At 35.4% G+C, this 17,550-nt stretch overlaps 1 protein-coding gene across 1 annotated transcript in view; it reads right to left on the bottom strand.

The window, feature by feature from the left end:
• FMN2 (formin 2) overlaps positions 1-17,550 on the bottom strand; it is a 154,360-nt gene that overhangs the window by 115,038 nt on the left and 21,772 nt on the right. Inside the window, exons 4-5 of the mRNA XM_059469064.1 lie at positions 6,480-6,627; positions 2,182-2,240 (exon numbers count right to left, since the gene is read on the bottom strand). Of these exons, the coding sequence (XP_059325047.1) occupies positions 2,182-2,240; positions 6,480-6,627 (207 nt within the window). The remainder of the gene's footprint in view (positions 1-2,181; positions 2,241-6,479; positions 6,628-17,550) is intronic.

Raw genomic sequence — 17,550 nt, 5'->3', positions numbered from 1 at the left:
TATCAGCACATCATGTTACAACTCTGTTCTGGCCAATAATCTTCAATTATATTAGTACTATGTGGGAAATGTGTTTTCCCAGAGAAAGGAGGGTGGAGTCTGTAAAAAGACTGAGTTGATCAATTCAAATTTTAAACTAGAGCTCTCTCATTTATGTATGAAAAGGAAAAGAGAAAAATCACCTACTAGGCTAACTTCAGCCAACCCTTTCTTTTTTCAGAAATTAAAACTGCAGACCACACAAGAGGGTACATCTCTAATAGAAACATGTTCATCACTTAAAAAATGTACAGATAACATGAAGAATGATCTGATTGCAGTACAGGATTTACCTACAAACATAATGGCCATGCTATTTTCTAGATGTTTTTATAGATTGATGTAGTTAAATACTGATAGATGATAGATAGATAGATAGATAGATAGATAGAAAGAATATGATTGACTGCTTCAATCACTACAGAAATAATTTGAACATATGACAACATTTTATCCACATACAGTTCCTCAAAGGAAAAAAACTGTAGACTCTGATTTTTAAAATGAACCAGAATGATGATGACATAATACAGCAAAAACTTCACTTTCTGCAAGTCAGTTGATCCTGTTAGTCCTGCAGGTCATTGATGAATAATAGCATAGAATGGAAGAAGTTCATGTTACTGCCATAAGGCATCACCACAAAGTAAGAGGGATGGGGATCTCCTAAACACTAGCAAATGGAATTCAGGGATTGGACAAGATACTAGGCTAGTCCTAAAAATAAAGAAAAGCTCCCAGCCACAAGTAAATGCCATTCAAGTGATCATGCAGTGCTCAAGAGCTCCTGGTTAAACTTCATTCTCATCGGAATTCTCAAAATACCATTTTTTTAATAGGTAAAATAAGTACATATTCATAGACCTATTTAAATTAATTACATTTCCAATAAGAAAACCATATTTATAGGTCATTTCTTGCAATGAATACAAGAGACTGGGTAAATCCATTCCTTTCATGCAATAACTTCCTCGAAGTATAGGGAAAAACGGCTTTACCACAACTAATAATCGAAACCATTGTTAGGGAAACCTGGGTGACTGAAATATAAAAATATCATGAGAAAAATATACTTTAGGTTAAACTTAAAATACCAGAATGAAGTATTATTTTGTAATATTATTTTAATTAATGAGCTGCAGTTTTAAAATGTTCCATACTATGAAGTTAGAAGAATTTAGATAACCAACTAGCAGAATTCTTTACAGTTGTTTGGCAAGGCAAGCCATAAAGTTAGTACACATGCTCTCCCCACCCATGGCTTACAAAATATGTGATCAAGCCCAAATGAAATTTGTATGTCTAATGATCAATAGTATGCATTTAACTTCACATTCCTTATTTTTCCCTGAAAAGCAAATTACTGACCATTTTCACAAATGCTGCTTGATACACTGATGCTTGAATTGTCCTGTCATAACACAAAAAGCCCCAAAACAAATACCAAAACCCAAAAAAACTACCAAAAAACCTTAAACCCCACAACAGAACACCCAGCAAACCAAAAGAAACAAAAAATACCCCATAAAAGAAAACCAAAACAAACACAAAGAAGGAAACAAGGGAAACAAGTTGTGAAATAGAGGAGGAAGAGAAGAGATTCCAAGAGTTTTTGGTCGCTGCTTGTTTCAAACCAAGATTTCAGAACTTAGCCTTCCTTCTAACGACTTCCAGAACAAGTGAATAGTGTTATTCACAAGACAGACCAGACTGTCTCCATTGTCCCAGCCTTACATGATCTCCGTTTTAAGTTCAGCATGCCCTCTAAACCTGTTCACATACTACCCCTGCTGTAAGCTTGAGGAGAGAGTCAGAAAAAAATCCCTGCCACTATCTTTTACAAGCACTTTTATAGATTAGCTACTATAATAAGATATTTTATAACTATTCCTTACTAATGCCATCATAGGGTTAACTTAGTTTTGAGCAGACGATAACATTTTGTAATAATCACCTTAGGCAGGCAGGAACCTTCAATCCTTACACCTGCATCCACTGTGGACCATATAAAAATACCCTCACTTTGGAGTTTTTTCATACAGAACATTTAGTACACAAAACTATTTCAAAAATATCTGAGAAGAAGTAGTGCTTCCTGCCCGCTTTTAAAAAAATAATGAAACATTTCTGTAAGAATCTTACCTGTGCCTGCTGAACACCACCCTCTTGCTTCTCTGTTTCTAGGACCGTAGATTTCAACTCTGAATTTGAAAAGAAGATACAGATTTTAATATTCTATAAATTAAAAAAAGACTGATCTTTTAAAATAAGCATTAAGAAATTCGTGAAAGGAGTATAAAGTTAAAAAGAAAAGAATGGTACTGTCCCACTTTCCAAATTATCCCAAAAATTACCTGTCCTTAAAATGGATGACTCTTTCCAGCTATGTTTTCCTTTCTTTCACTACCACAGAAATTTGAAAACTCCACAGTGCTACAGGTACTAATATATATCTTAAAAATAGATCAAAACATAAGACACTCCACAGCTAGGTCCTATTTCTTATTTTAAAACCAGATGACTTTTCTGACCTTAAAGAACTACACTGTGTCTCAGTTTCCTTGCCCAATAGGAAATAATCAGGAAAAGGAAAAATCAAACAACTCCACAGCAGCTACATCGTGCAAAGATCTTTAATCAGTTTAGGAGCTACAGCTAATGATGTCTCTTTACTGATCATGGCACAGTTATTTACACATAACAAGAACAGAAGTATTTTTCTCTACACCTGCCCAGAGACTATATGTGTGGTGTCTTTGCTGTATGTTTAAAGGTACCACTATTCAACAGGGAAATCTCTTGACCATTTGCAGAAAGAGTGAAACAGCTGTGAACTAGAGCTTCTGGATACATCATTTTTGGACACTTGGCCTCCTCACAGCTTTCTGACAATCCCAGCTGTTGGGAAGTGAGACATACAAGGAAGAAGTTTAATTGCAAGTGTGAGTTATGTCGCAAGGCTTGAAAATTTACAATCTACAATTTTTTTACCTGGCTGTGGATAAGCTGCACCTAGCAATAAAGAACTAATCATTTAGATTTTAGATTTTTCTGTTTGAGAGAAATGTTAGTATCTGTTTGATCTTTGCTCACAACAGATTTATTCTATGCTGATTTTCTATTATTAGACATGCACCCACAATGCTGAATGTCATTCAAATTAGCATAACTACCTCCCTTACATAAAAAATGCTTAACAAAACAGGACCAGACTGCTCCTATATATTAATCAATATTAAACAATTTGACAGAATTATCTAGCTTATTTTTACCAAAGAAATGTTATCCTTCTAAAAAGGATTCTAAATATAAGCTGAAGTAACGGTGATCTGAAAAGTTAACTTTAAGGTTAGTCAAACAAAATTTGGAAATAAAATCTACTTCCAGCAGACCAAACCTTTTTGCTAAGCAAAATGAAAAAAAACCCCAAACACTACCATCACAGTTGGAAAAAGAAGATTCGGGAAAAGAGTGCTGTATGAGAAATGAAACCTCTCCTTTAAAGCAAATCAAACAAAATTTTTTGATTGGGTTTTTTTCTGGTTTTTTAATATACTTTTTTAAAGAGACTAACTTGGATTTCAGGTAAACCCAGACTGCTATTTAGTGGTCTAAGACTGTTTCATTTTGCAGAAGTTGGATAATCTTTGAATGTCTTCACAAGTGGTTAAACAGCCCCATGGGAGATGGGATGATTTGACTCTAGTGCCTGCTTACTTGCCTTTTCCTGCTTGTCAAGTAGAGTAGTGTCATCAGCAAAGAATTAAAATAATTGAATTGCAAATGCCCTGTTGACTTTAGATTTGGGCAATGTGCTGAGATGTGGTAATGGTGGAGTGAAATGCCATAAGAAGAGACAGGAAGAGATTGGGTGTTCAAATAGAAAATTAGTCCCATACACATTGATCTTACTGTTGATGTTGGCCCATTTTGTCCAAAACTTTAACTGAATCCAGAACTGAAAAATGCATTTAGTATAAGTATTTGCTGACTTGAACCCAAATTCATATTAGATATTTCCACATGTCTGTTTTTAAATAAGTAACCAACCTAAAAAAAATAATGAAACAATAATTAACCTGACAAAACCCACTGCCCCAAAACCACAAAAACTCCCAACCGCCCTAACAGCCCTTTCCACACTTCCAGCAATGCTTCACATGATACAGAGCATACAGAAACACTATTTAATACAAACTATACTAAACAGATGATTAACTACTTTGAAAAATTTTGTCTCTTGCCTTACTTAAAGCTTGAAGTCCTACTATCTTTTCTAATGCTAATGTATACAATAAAAACAAAGGTTCTATAAAAACATCCTGCTGCATCTTCTCTCAATTAATGCTTTTGTCTAAAATGCATGGTTTTTTCAGGCACTATTGTTTCTAATGGTGATCTCTTTAATTCAGACAGTAATAATTATATATTAAAAAAATACAGCTACCCTGCACATAGTAACTTAAGCTTTTTTAAAAATATTTGTCCCCTACGCACTGCAAAGACATAAATACACAAAATAATTTAGTTAAAAATTTTGAGGAAGGTGTTTATGCTCAGGTTTCACATCACTCACCTCCAGGTTCTTCCAAATGGCAAGTATGTGAACAATTAAAGAAAGTTAAATTATTCACCTGCCTGAGTTGAATTCAAAAGAATTATAACTTTTTCTTTTCCTCCATGTGGTACATTGAAAAATCACACCAAAATTTCAGTAAATAAATCTTAAGAACTGCTTCTATTAAACTTAGAAAAATTCCCGATACATAACTTTTCAATTTATTTCTAGCTCTATTTCTTAATACTTTTGCAGGTTTTTTTTGAGAGGGCACTAGCTGAGATAAGGAGCAGAAAATTACTGTAAATGTTACATCCATGTAGTAGGTGCAATAAACAGAAAAACATAGGATGGAAACAAATCACATACAGAATTAATACATTTTAAAATTATTAGTATTGTACTTATGATAGAAACACACTAAGTGTATCTTTAAATTTCCAAATGTTTTATGTTATCAACATTCTTCTAGATTTTAGAGAAACTAAATTCTTGTTGACTTACATCAACCTCTGTTGGCCTAAAACCTCAAAATAATTTAATTTGAAAGTCACCCTTTTGTTCTTCAAGTGCACAGCATGTTCATAAATAGTGTGATCACACATCCATTAGGTAAGTCTCCTAGCTGAGAAACACAACTCTCAGAGTAGATGGCATTGAATTCTACTGCTACATATGGCAGCACTTCCATTGAGTACAGCATAAAACAGGAGATCATTGGTTAAAACCTGGACTAGCTCAACAATCCAGCACTGCAGAGTTCCACACTCTCAATTGCATCAGTGAGATGGATGCAGAAATGTTTCCTTGATCTCCAATAGAATTCCTTTGGTAAAAGACATAGTATTAAACAGAAAAATACAGCAGTATTGCATTTTTGTTTGCACCGCTTGTTTTGCTTATGAACACTGAAATAAGTAATACTAGTAAAAGTAAAATGTTGCCATGGCAAAAGGAATAGTTCAGACATGTTCCAGAGGAAGTGGCAGAGAAATCCCAAAGAAAAGCAAATCTGAAATTAACTCCACCCAAAGCCTATAAGTAATACATAGAGATCTGTTGAAATAACAACTCTTCAACTCTGAGCAACGAAAAGGAGGAGTGGAAAGGAATGAAAAAATTGTGAATACCCAGTGGCTCTCCATGGACAGCATGGGGATGAATGCAGTCTACAGTTTTGAGAGCTGCTGAATACTAATTAATGGAAAGCAAAGCCTCCAGGAACCTGTGGTATTTATGGGTCAACACTACTAACAGAAAACAAGCTTGAAATCCTCTTCTATATTTCTTTGTCATCTACAAGGGAGGTAGTTGCTTGGTTTTAATTTTCAGTGTCAATAAAGCTCTTAAAAAGCATGAAGAAGACTGCAGAAATTCATCTGGTAGGATAACCTCATAAATTTTAAGAAAAACTGACCTTGTAAACAAGTCCTTGTTTTATTTTTTCAGATACATTTTTTCTACCCCTCTGTCAGCACAGGACTGCTGAATCTACAAAGGAATACTTTACACCACTCTAATAACTTTCAGTACAGCACCAGTTGGTTTCTGAAGTTTTCATATTTTTAAGAAGAAAAAAGAACTCATATCTCATAGCTCTGAAGGTATGTATACTGGAAAAGAATAAAGATCACAGCACCTGGCAAAATCCATTATTTAACAAATGCCAGGTACACATCTTGGTTGCTAACAAAAAGAATGCATTTTTGGTGAATATTTTTTATTAGATTCATACTAGCTGACATTATTCTGAAGTTAATCCAAGATTCTCAAAACCAGGTGTTTGTTAGTAGCCAAGATACTAAGTTTATATTTCAGATTCTAAAACACAGCAGCCTCCTATATCCTATACATTTATCTTCTCTATATCCAAGAACTGTACCTTCTCCTGAAATTTTGAGCCTTTGTTCTTCATCTGGAGGTTTGGGTGGAGGCCATGCAGATGGAATTCTCCTTGGAAAGCTTCCTTCAATGTAATCTGTTGAATGTGTGGGTTGGCTAACTGCAGCCCAAGTATAAAGCTGGTCTTGCTGTGATTAAAAAAAAAAAAAAAAGATGGAAAAGTTCATATAGAAAGACAAGGTCAAAATATCTAAGCTTTTGTTTCCAGTACAAATAACTCAACATCCCCTATATCAAGACAGACTTGGTTTTATGCTCTTCAGTCCGATAAAGACTTAAGATATATCTATATTAAAATACTTATGTTCATTAACAACAGAATATTAAGCTTTTGGTTTTCTGGTTTTTGAGTAAGGAGCTCTTTGCCACTTCTTTTCTTACAGCTATAACATATTCTCTCCATCATGACTGCACTTTGTCACATATGGCCACTTTTATGGCTTGGAGGGAAATATTTCTTTCCACACCATACATAATCATTTTACACCAAACACACAAGCAAGGAAAATGGACAGAATTATTTCAGCAGTAATTAAACCGATATATGCACTCTTTGCAGCCCTATTTTTATCCTTTCCATTTTACTATTTTTAGAAAAACAGGTAAAAAGGTGGATTTTCTTTTGGAGTACAAAGAAAAAAACTCCAAACCAACAGCTAAAGGTGTTCTTAGTCCTCTGAGCTCAAATCAGATTAGATCCTTCTTGGTCAACAGCTTTGAGTTTGAGTCTCTGATTAAAAGGAGGACACAGAGAGTTTCTGATGAAAACTAGGGCAAACTTAGAATTTATGCTAACAGCAAGATTTTAGATGATCACAATTCAAGCAGTTATTCTTGTGACTCCTAGTCTGCATCAGCATGCACAGCTTGTGATTAAACATTTATAATACTGTAAATTCTATAGAGATCATTCACAGCAATTGCACAAGTAACCTAGCAAATTATCTGTAAAGATGGAAATATTGTAGCACAAAACTAGAAAAACCATCAAGTCACATAATGAAAACACAATCATATCACAGAAATACCTTCTTACAAAGATGGTGTTCATTGGACTTCATTCATTCTACTGACTGAGTAAAAGCGGGTACATATTTCATTTTCAGATTAAAACTTTTTTTTAAATTTGACAGATAATGAGCTTTAAAGAGAAATGCAGGAGCAAGAAGAAAACGATGCTTGTTTTTGGGATAATCACTATTGTATGTGACTAAGTTTCTACTTGCCTGAAAATAAATTGCTGTAAGAGTAAAAATGTTCCATTGGGAGCAACTTACTTGGAACAGACAAATGCTGGTAATAAAGGAAAACCCTCTGTTTTACAGAGGGTGCCTCAGTCAGGGTCAAAGGAAGCTCATTAGACCTTCCCAGTACAAAAAACATGGCAAAAATCAAGATACATACATTAGCTTTAGATAAAGGTAAAAATAAATGGATAAAAAGCTTAATGAAAAAATAACATCAGGTTCTTTACATAACCCTGAACTCTGTGATCTTCGAAAAGCCTGTCCATTAGAGTAGCATTACGATGCTACTGTATTTGAACATCTGAAAAGGCTTGATTAATTCAGTCCTTGGAGTCAATTCTTTCCCTTTGTCTATTTCCAGCTTTTTAAAGGATATGAGTTTCTGAGTTTGTGCCCAATTTCCAATACTGTTTGAGTAAGAGGTAGAGGGAGTTCTACCTGTACATGTTGTGTGAAGAAAAAGTCTTGGATTTTGCTATTAGTCATGTTTCTGCACCATTTAAATCTCAAAAAACACCGAGGAAAATAAGACTTGAAAAAGTCATTGAAAAAAAACAGAACAATTTTTTTCTTGCCCATTCTACCACTTTTTACAGTCCAGGAAACACAGGGAAGAACATGCTCTGCACAGGGTTAGCTGACTAAGCACAGATGACTTTAACAGGATTGCATGTAGGGTTATAGGGCAGTAAAACAAATGACAACTAATGTTTAATGTTTACATAGCATAAATGAGGAGGACAAACAGTTAAACTGTTCCTGGACATGACATTTCACCATGCCAGTTCTTGAAAGATATAATAGAAAAATTTAGCAACAGATCCTTGAAATGAGATAAGTCTACATGAATCAAGATGTATTAAAAAAAAAAAAAGAGCTCAGAATTATTGTACAGATGGTACACATTATGAAGGCAAGAAAATATGAAGTACTTATGTTCTTGCTGATATAATTTACAGCATATAAAATATAAGGCGTTATAAATTAAATCATCATACAACTTGGTAAAAAACTCTTAACCCAGCATAGGAGCTTTTTTGTGAGTTTAAAAGATAGTATTTTTTGGTTGCATTGCATTTCAGGGGGATTTCTTTGTTTTGTATTCAATACAGAGAAGAACAATAGACTAGACACCTCATATAATGGAAATTTATAGATGTAAATGTAGATTTTCAAAAATGCTATAGACTTGCACTATAATGAAAGCATATCCATATAAACAAGGTATTTAACAATAACTATTTTCAGATTACTTGCAAGCTTATAAATGCTATTTAAAATATGAAAAACCCTCATGCCTTCATGACAGAAAGATAATCTGGATGGCAAGTTGATAGTCCATAAATTACACTTTAAAAGGGAAAAGATTAACCCCATCTCTACTTTCATGCCCTTTAAAAGATACAAATCATTTGAATATCTTAATTCCTATGTACTGAAGCTATGGTCCAAAACCTAATCCTCTTTGTGTTTTGTCTTCAGCTCCTTGTCAGTCAATATACTAACCCACCTCATTTCTCCTCTTACAAATCTGATAATGCCATAAATGTGCATGATTTTTAGAACTGCTTGAAGAAATATGCTATTCTGTGATGCTGAAGTCCTGTTCCAGCAAAAAAACCAAAATAGTCCAAATAAAAAAATTAAGGTTTGTTTTTTAGTATTAATAATTACAAAGTAATCATCCACGAACCTAGATTTCCACATTCAATTTTTTCTCCTTTAGTCTTTTCATTTCAGAGGCAATTTTTACTAAATATCATTATACGTACAGTCAATGAATACACTTACCGTGATCAAGTTTTGGATACATCTGGAATTTCCCCTTCACCTTGCTCAGACTCCACTATTTAGTCTTTAAAGCATCTTTTTTGAGGGAAAAAAAAAATCACGTACATGTCCTAGTAATAAATGATCCCAGTCTTATTTATTCAGACTCATCTCTGAAAGCTTCAAGCTGTCTGAGTCCAGCGCACTAAGCATGATGTCAAGAAGAGTTCTCGTTTCCACACGTCCTTACACAGCACTTTCCACTGGTTCTTAAAAGTGCAGAGCATTTGCACATGGGCGAGGCAAACTGCCTGCAGGATCTGATGGTACCTAATCAATATACATTTTACCACTTATAGATGCTAGCACTTAGAATCACAGAGCCAGGGCTGTAGTTTAACTCACTCTCTTCCCAGACAGCTCTCAGTGTGCACAGAGGAGGGCTTTTTGTTAAAACTTTTCATTCTCTGCTACCACAGTGTTACATTTCAACTATGTAATAAATTAATATCAAATATTCACTTCACTGCTCAAGCTGGAGATTCTTTCTGGCTCATCTTTAAAAATGGAAATGAATGTTGGAAGCTACTCAAAGAAAGGCCCCAAGCAAATGCCTTGTGGCTGGTGGACCCAAAAGTAGGGCCATGAGTTAGACCTGCAGCAAACATCAGAAGTCATTCTGGCGGGCCTGGACCTTTCAGAAAAGGGTTCACACATTTTACACACAGACACCAGTTTTGTTCCCTGGGCCACAGACTGAATTACAGATTAGTAAAACCCTCACTGCAGGAATATAATATGCGACCTTGAATGCATGCTATATTACTCCTGGAGCTATGCAGGTAGTACAACCTTCTGCTCAAAGTTGTTTCAGTTTTTAATCAGCTGTTTATCTGCTTCTAGTTCAAAGAACAAAAACAGCCATTGTGAGAACGGCTTAAAAGATGTATAGGAAATGGGGTTGAAATAACAATAGGTGTATGCACCTTTACCTCACATGGCTGCAAAAGCATGAATTAGCAATGGGAGGATCAAGAAGGAAAAAAATCTTACCAGAAGTATTTAGAAAATTCTCAAGGAAAAAAGCCAAAGCACAGTCAGGTGGGAAAGGTGAGACAGTACAGCAGCACAATGCTCTAGTATTGGGCAGCAGTAGAAGGAGGAAGTATTTCAGCAGTACCTCTAAACTTTCTTACATGAGAGTGCATTGGTACTCATATGCATCTTGGTTCTTGTATTGAGCCATGATGCAATAGGCCTCTATTTTGCAGAACTATCTTTTTTAATAATAAACTTGAATTTTTTTTTCACTAGAACTATAAAAATTCAAAGTTATACTGAAAAGGGAAGAACAGAATTGTTGGCATGTTCTCAGGCGAGTATAAATGGGCCAGGAGTAAACACAGAGCAGTGGTTACGAGAAGGTTCCTACTCATCAAGTCATTCTGGATGACATTCTTTCAGAGTGAAGAAGTTGAAGAATTAGGAGAGGAAAAAGTATAATTCCATTCAAGATGTAATAAGATAAACTCATAGAGGAATTCCATTTTATGTTACTTGGGATAAGAAAGGACCAGATGCCACGTCTCAGAAATGTTTTCCAGGCTAAGAGCTCCAAAGAGTTTGTCCAAATTTGTATATAATTTCTTGGCATTTAGTCTGTTTCAAGTGTGTTGAAGGAATTAATTTTTTTTTTCCATTGAGGCGGTTTAATCATTCTAGTATAGTAAGCATAGTACCTCTAAAATGAAAGAAAGTCAACTGCATGTTCTCCACTGCATACAAAGAGTTAATTGTGGAAGCAAGGTTTTAGTTCGAGAAACTAGAGCCAGACTAAAACGGTCTTATCAGCAGGAGACTGCTTTATTTTAAGCAGCTTTTTAAATAAAGAAATCAATACTTTTAAGAATGGGGAAAGTGGTTTACTTTGTGAGGACAGGTTCAGTAACAAAGCTCTGTCTTGCCACAGACAGAACCAGAGCAGTGATTAAACATGGCCCTTGACTTGTGCTGCCTTGAGCTGCACTAGTGAGCACAGATGCTTTCCAGCAAGTCCTTCATAATACTGTAATGTGTAGCTGAAGCAGCACTTTATCCTCATGAACTAAATTTGTTACATAAGCATTTTACTTGAGTCAGAGGGCTTTTTCTTTTTAGAGAACCAATGTGCCTAAACAATGAAGTTAAAAACACTTCAATTGTCAAAAGTCATGAAACATTTATTTCCCATTAAATGACTTCAGCCTCCTCAACCAAAGAGAAAAATCATGCTTGATCACATCAAACTTCGCTCAGGATTCAACACTATATCCCAGGAGAGGCAAAGAAAGCCAATAGCTCTGCAGTTAGAGGTCTCACTGGGAAAGGAAATCGGGAAACGAAATTTCAGATTTCCACATCTATTCTCATTCTGTTACAGTGCTGTCTTGGTCTTCCTGTTCCCCAGTAACTGCTACATTTTTCAGAGCTGAATAGGCTCAACTGGTGAGCTTACAGTAAACTTTCCTTGGAAGAAGGAACAGTGGCTAACCTTCAAGAAAACAGGTCAAGACCTAGCTTCTCTACACATCCAACTAAAACACCCACTTGGAAGGCCACATCCCAAGACCACCAGGTTATCAGCTACTACTAACAGGACCTGAGGGTTTGCCTTCTCATTGATTCATCAGAAAATGTAAGCTGAGACAAGAAGCATCCTCATCAGGAATTGTTTTCATTTTCACTGACACAGTTCTTCTACAAGTTTGGACTCTGAAAAATTTGAATTATGCAAATCAAACTGCTTACTTAGAAAATTTCTCTATGCAATTTGACAATGTAATTTTTACTATTGTAAAAACTCTCTTTGAAAGAGATATGCAATATATATGCAAATTCAACCCTCAATTTATTTACAATTCCAAGTAAGAAAAGGCATCTTTTTATGACTGACATTTTGAAGAAAGAGAACTAACCTAAAGAAAGTCATAAAATATAAATATCTCTTGAGGTGGCAGGCTGACCACCACCTTCATCATATGCACAATGATACTAAAAATTTTAAACAGGTACTGTAAACTTAACATTCAGTATATGGCTCTTGAGGCTCTTCAGAGCAACAAGCAAATTATCAATGTTCACTGCAAAAAACAAACTCTGAAAACCTAGCAACATGCTACACATAAAACATCTAAGTTGAAAGTGCATATAGTAGCATCATCGCAAAGAAACAGAACAAAGAAAGAAAAAGAAGAATAGAGTAAAAGAAGACCTCAGGACCTGAGCTAACAACAACAGCAAAAACAACAACAACAACAAAAAAGAACCCAACCATTTTCCTAAGAATGGAAGTAGAGAAATAGCATAAGAACAATACTTCGGCCCAACAATCAACCAACTGTTTGCATTGTAGTACACTCAAGAACATTCAGAATTGCTCACCACAAAAGACAAAGTGCCACTAAGTGTGACTGGGCAATGGAAGAGGAGACATGGAGGCTTTGATTTGGCCAAAATGAACTGCTATGGTAACCTACACTTGAAAAAAGGTTAAGACAGCAGATTAACCATCTATTTTCTCTGCTCTAGTCCTCAATTTTCACTTGTTCACTTTTAAATTCTTATTCACTATTGACTCCAATGTATTATGATAAAATCAAGTACTCCAATGTACTGCTCTGATAAATACTGGTCTGAGGTGGAACTGCATTCAGTCTTACTTATTATATGCCCAAGCATTGAAAGTATGCTTGTAAAAAAAGCTGCATGTATTGTTGCCAGCTATGTGCTGCAGTTTAGAATTAAAGTTCTCCTAGCTGCTCTCAGTACTTGGGAAAGTTCTTTGGAAACTGATTCACTGGTATATTCTGTCTGTTTTCTGAGAAAGGAGTCTATTTACAGTCTGTTTTCCTACTAATTTTCAGACTGATATCAGCAGTGCAAATAAGTTAAAATTAAGTCAAGCCTTCATGTCACTAATTTATCTTCCTTCCGACTTGCAAAGTCCCACCATCTGCTCCTACTCAGCAGAAAGAAAGCAGTGTCTTTATTTCCTTAGAAAGCATTTGCATCGCCACAGGTGGCCAGGAGATAATAGGAAAACAGCCATTTTTTGCAGCATTTTCCATTCATGCTGTCTGTCTCTCTGCTTCCTTGGGGAAGCATTATTTCAGAAACAGATGACAGCCTAGTCAGGCATCATAACTGCAAATGGCACAAGGGGAAGTGCCTATCCCAAACTGTCAAACATGACTGTATAAAATCACATCATAATACAGCAAAAAAAGATACCAGCCAGAGGACTTTATTTAGCCCTTTCATTATAGCATGAATTGAAACTGTTAATAAATCAAGAAGGCATTAACAGCTGTACTCAACTGAGTAACAGCATTAAATAGAAGCACTGAAAAGAGATGCAGATATATAGCTGAGTCAAAATCAAATCACAAACAAAGAAAGATGAAAGGAGATGATATTTTTTTAGTGCCCCTTGAAATGTAGTCATTACTGGACCCTTCAGTGTGAAATAGAGATTAAGTTCTTCGAACAAAGGAATTCATTATGAATATTAAGGTATGCTCAGTTTTCTTCTCAAAAGCACTTACAAAATTATAAAAGAAAGCCCCTATCAAAAAATAATTTTTCATTCAGAATTTAGGTGTTTTAAACCTAATGCTCAGAGACAACACAAAGTTACTTGAAAAGTCTGTCAGAAGAAAAGTAGGAATTTTCTATGAAAGAAAAAACTGCCCATAGCTTAAGACTATACAATGTGAACTGAAAAATCTGAAGCAGGAAGTCATAAGTAGGGATTACACATCCACAGTGTGTGTTAATTGCAACTACTGGATAAAATTCAAACATCAAGTACTGTCAGTATTTCTTAGCACTGAGATATTAAAAAAAGTTGCCTCATATTGATAGGAAAATGCCAGATTCTTCCTTGTTATGAACAGTTTAAATGCTCATGGAAATATTTCTAAGTTATACACATTATTGATGACTCTCTAAAGATAGTTATCTTATACCTTAGGTGATTATTAAGAGAGGAGCTAAGCAGATGAGATCTCTACTTATTAAAGACTGTGATCCTCCAACCATAAGAAAAGACTTGTCCATTGTTACATTCTTGCCAAAGATGCACTCTGTAGACATGTCAATTTCAGGATTATTTCACTCTACTAAGATAACAGAATGATGTAGCATGCTAAAAGGCTTAATACTACAGCTGCACTACATATTGGAAGGTAGGTGGCTCTCACAGTGACAAATAACAAGACAAGGGGCAAAAGCCTCAAGCTGCACCAGGGGAGGTTTGGATTGGGTATAAGGTAAGATTTCTCCATTGAAAGGGTAGTCAGGCATTGAAGAGGCTGCCCAGGGAAGTGGTGGAATTACCATACCTGGAAGTGTTCAAAAGGAATGTTGATGGGGCACTTGGGAATACGCTTTAATGGTGAACATGGTGGTGCTGGGTTAAAGGTTGGACCTGATGATCTTAGAGGTCTTTGCACACCTTAACAATTCCATGATTCTATGGTTTATGAATGGAAGACTTTTTCACAAGGCATTAATGTCTTGCATATCATTCACTCAGAGGATATTTTGTTTTATTTGAATCTTTAGAAACCCTCTTGAATAAGTCACAACTGCTGAAAAGGGAGAAATTCAAAAGGCAATAGCCATTCAAAAGGCAAGCAATTTTTTCAGAGAACACGCTTTCTGTAGGCTTTTAATAATCTATCTTTCTAGGTTGCCCATTTACTTGCTCACTTTATTTTTTAGTTAAACTCCCTGCTTTTATTTTATAAAATACTAGCAGAAGCATGAAAGACTAAAGATAGCCTGATGAGTAAGTTGCCATGACATAAATGAAGCAATAATTAGCAGCCTCCCTTGCAAACAGGAAACTAGCAGTAAGGGCAGCTATGTCTAGACAGAGAACCTGCCACTGAACATTTACTTACTCTAAGATACTCTTTACATTGTAGGAGTAGGTAGGAAGAGCAATGACAAAAGCTTCCTTTGCCTCTTAACAGCTAAATCTTAAAAATACCAGTCCTCGTCTATTTACATTACTTTTAAAGCTTTATTCAACTTGTATTTTTCAGACTAATCTTTTATTCTGGGCAACTGCCATCAGCTGTTTCAAAAGAAATAATTGATAAAACAGGCCAAGATTGAACATGCAAGTTTTCTTATAAGTTATTAAAACAGTTCTAAAATTTCTGTTCTTTGGGCTAATTTGACAAAAAGTTCAGAGATACTTCATGAACATGTCATCTCCAATCATCATTAAAAGACTTGAGTAATATAAAAGCCTTTGGAAACTGGACACCATCCTCAGCATAAATGTGGTGACAGCTGATGATTCTCTAAAGGTTTGTGCTCTAATTAAGCATTTGTTGATCCTTCATGTTTGCCATATATGAAAAAAGGCGTAAGCATCACATCCACAAACCATAGTGTACACCAGAGACACAAATGCCAAGAATTTAAATTAAACTGAATTCTAGGAGCCATTATAAAACTAGCCCAAGAAACTAAGGGCTGTGAAAGTTGTCTTTACTTTTAATGCACTGCTTAATTGCAGCCAGACAAAAAGGAAGAGAAAGAAATATGATCCAAAGTGAAATCAAAAAGAGGGCTTGTACTATTTTTTAATAGCCTACACTGAATCCTGGAATATCTTGGGACTAAAAAAGCAAACCAGATCTCTTGCATTACTGAGAAAACAGACACAAGATTTGGATAAACATTTCTAAGAGAGGGAGAAGTAGAGGTGACCAGCAGGCATGAATAATAAAGAAAATAAGAATATAATCAAAATGTGCAATTGCAAATATTTCAAGAGATTTCAGCATTAGCCATGTTAAATTAAATTCTAGAGGTCATCCAGAAAAGACCATCAGAGGGAGAGAATAGGACTTTTCAATAATCTGTTTATATTCATCTCAAGCCATGGGCAATAGATCATAGAGTGAACAAAACTTACTTAATTGCTTTCATAAACTGTAACCTAACATCTTCACAAAATGAAGTCTGTGGGACCACACTAAAGCAAGAAGGGAATAATGGATTTTATTAAATTTAAAAAATAGTACTTTAAAGTTCAGAAATACAAGGAGTGATTCACAAAAGGAGAAAAGGATTCAAAGATGGGTTTCAGTGGAAAACGTATTGGAAATTCTGCAAAAAAATATATATATTCTGAAAGAGTGACCTAAGAGACTTACAAGCACCAGACTAAGATGAAAATCAAGAGAGGCAAAGAAGCAACAGTAAGGAACAGGCAACCACCATGGAAGCACCTTCAAGAAGATGGAAGGCAGGCCAACCAGGTGGCAGGGACCAGGACAGGGCTACAGGAGCTTTGCTGAGGGCAGTTTCAGCTAAGTGAAAAGGATATCAGCCAAACTGGAGGCAATCCAAAACTGAACTAGGGGTCTGATGAACTCAGAGATGAGCTAAGAATATGGGTCTGGTTCTGCTCCTAATTTTGGAGTAAAGTCAAAGATGTACCTCTTAATTCTAGATGGGTGAAATTTAGGTATTAAGGCTAGTCCTTAATTAAGTCCTGATTCCTAAGTCTTTAAAACAAGTTGTTAGGTCAACAATAAAGTTTTGCTCTAATGAATTTAAAAAATGCAAACAAACAAACAGGAAAAATGTGAATAGGAAAAAACCCTAAAGTACCCACATGGAGAGAGATCCAAGAGAGGACACGACTAACCAACCTTACACGTGCTTTTTAAAGTAATATTCAGCATCACCATAATTTTTTTCAAGCTATTTAATTCCCTAACCTAACAATTAGCATTTATTCCTGTAAAATACTTTAAACTTACTCTAAGAAGCAAAGTGATGCCCAATTTTCAAGTTTTCAGCCATTACAATTTATACTGAAATTTCTAGATATTTTTGTTTCGGAGAACACGTAATGAATAAACTGATAGGTGTTCCTGTACTGTCCTTGGTCACCAAGGCTGGAGTAGGAACATATTCCAAAACTCTGCATCAGCAGCTCTCAGCTCTGCACCACATGGAATGCAATTA

Source organism: Ammospiza nelsoni, chromosome 3 (genome assembly GCF_027579445.1).
Source record: "Ammospiza nelsoni isolate bAmmNel1 chromosome 3, bAmmNel1.pri, whole genome shotgun sequence".
NCBI classification, from domain to species: domain Eukaryota; kingdom Metazoa; phylum Chordata; class Aves; order Passeriformes; family Passerellidae; genus Ammospiza; species Ammospiza nelsoni.
Note: the sequence above shows the minus strand (reverse complement) of the source record. Positions and strands in the feature narration are given on the sequence as shown.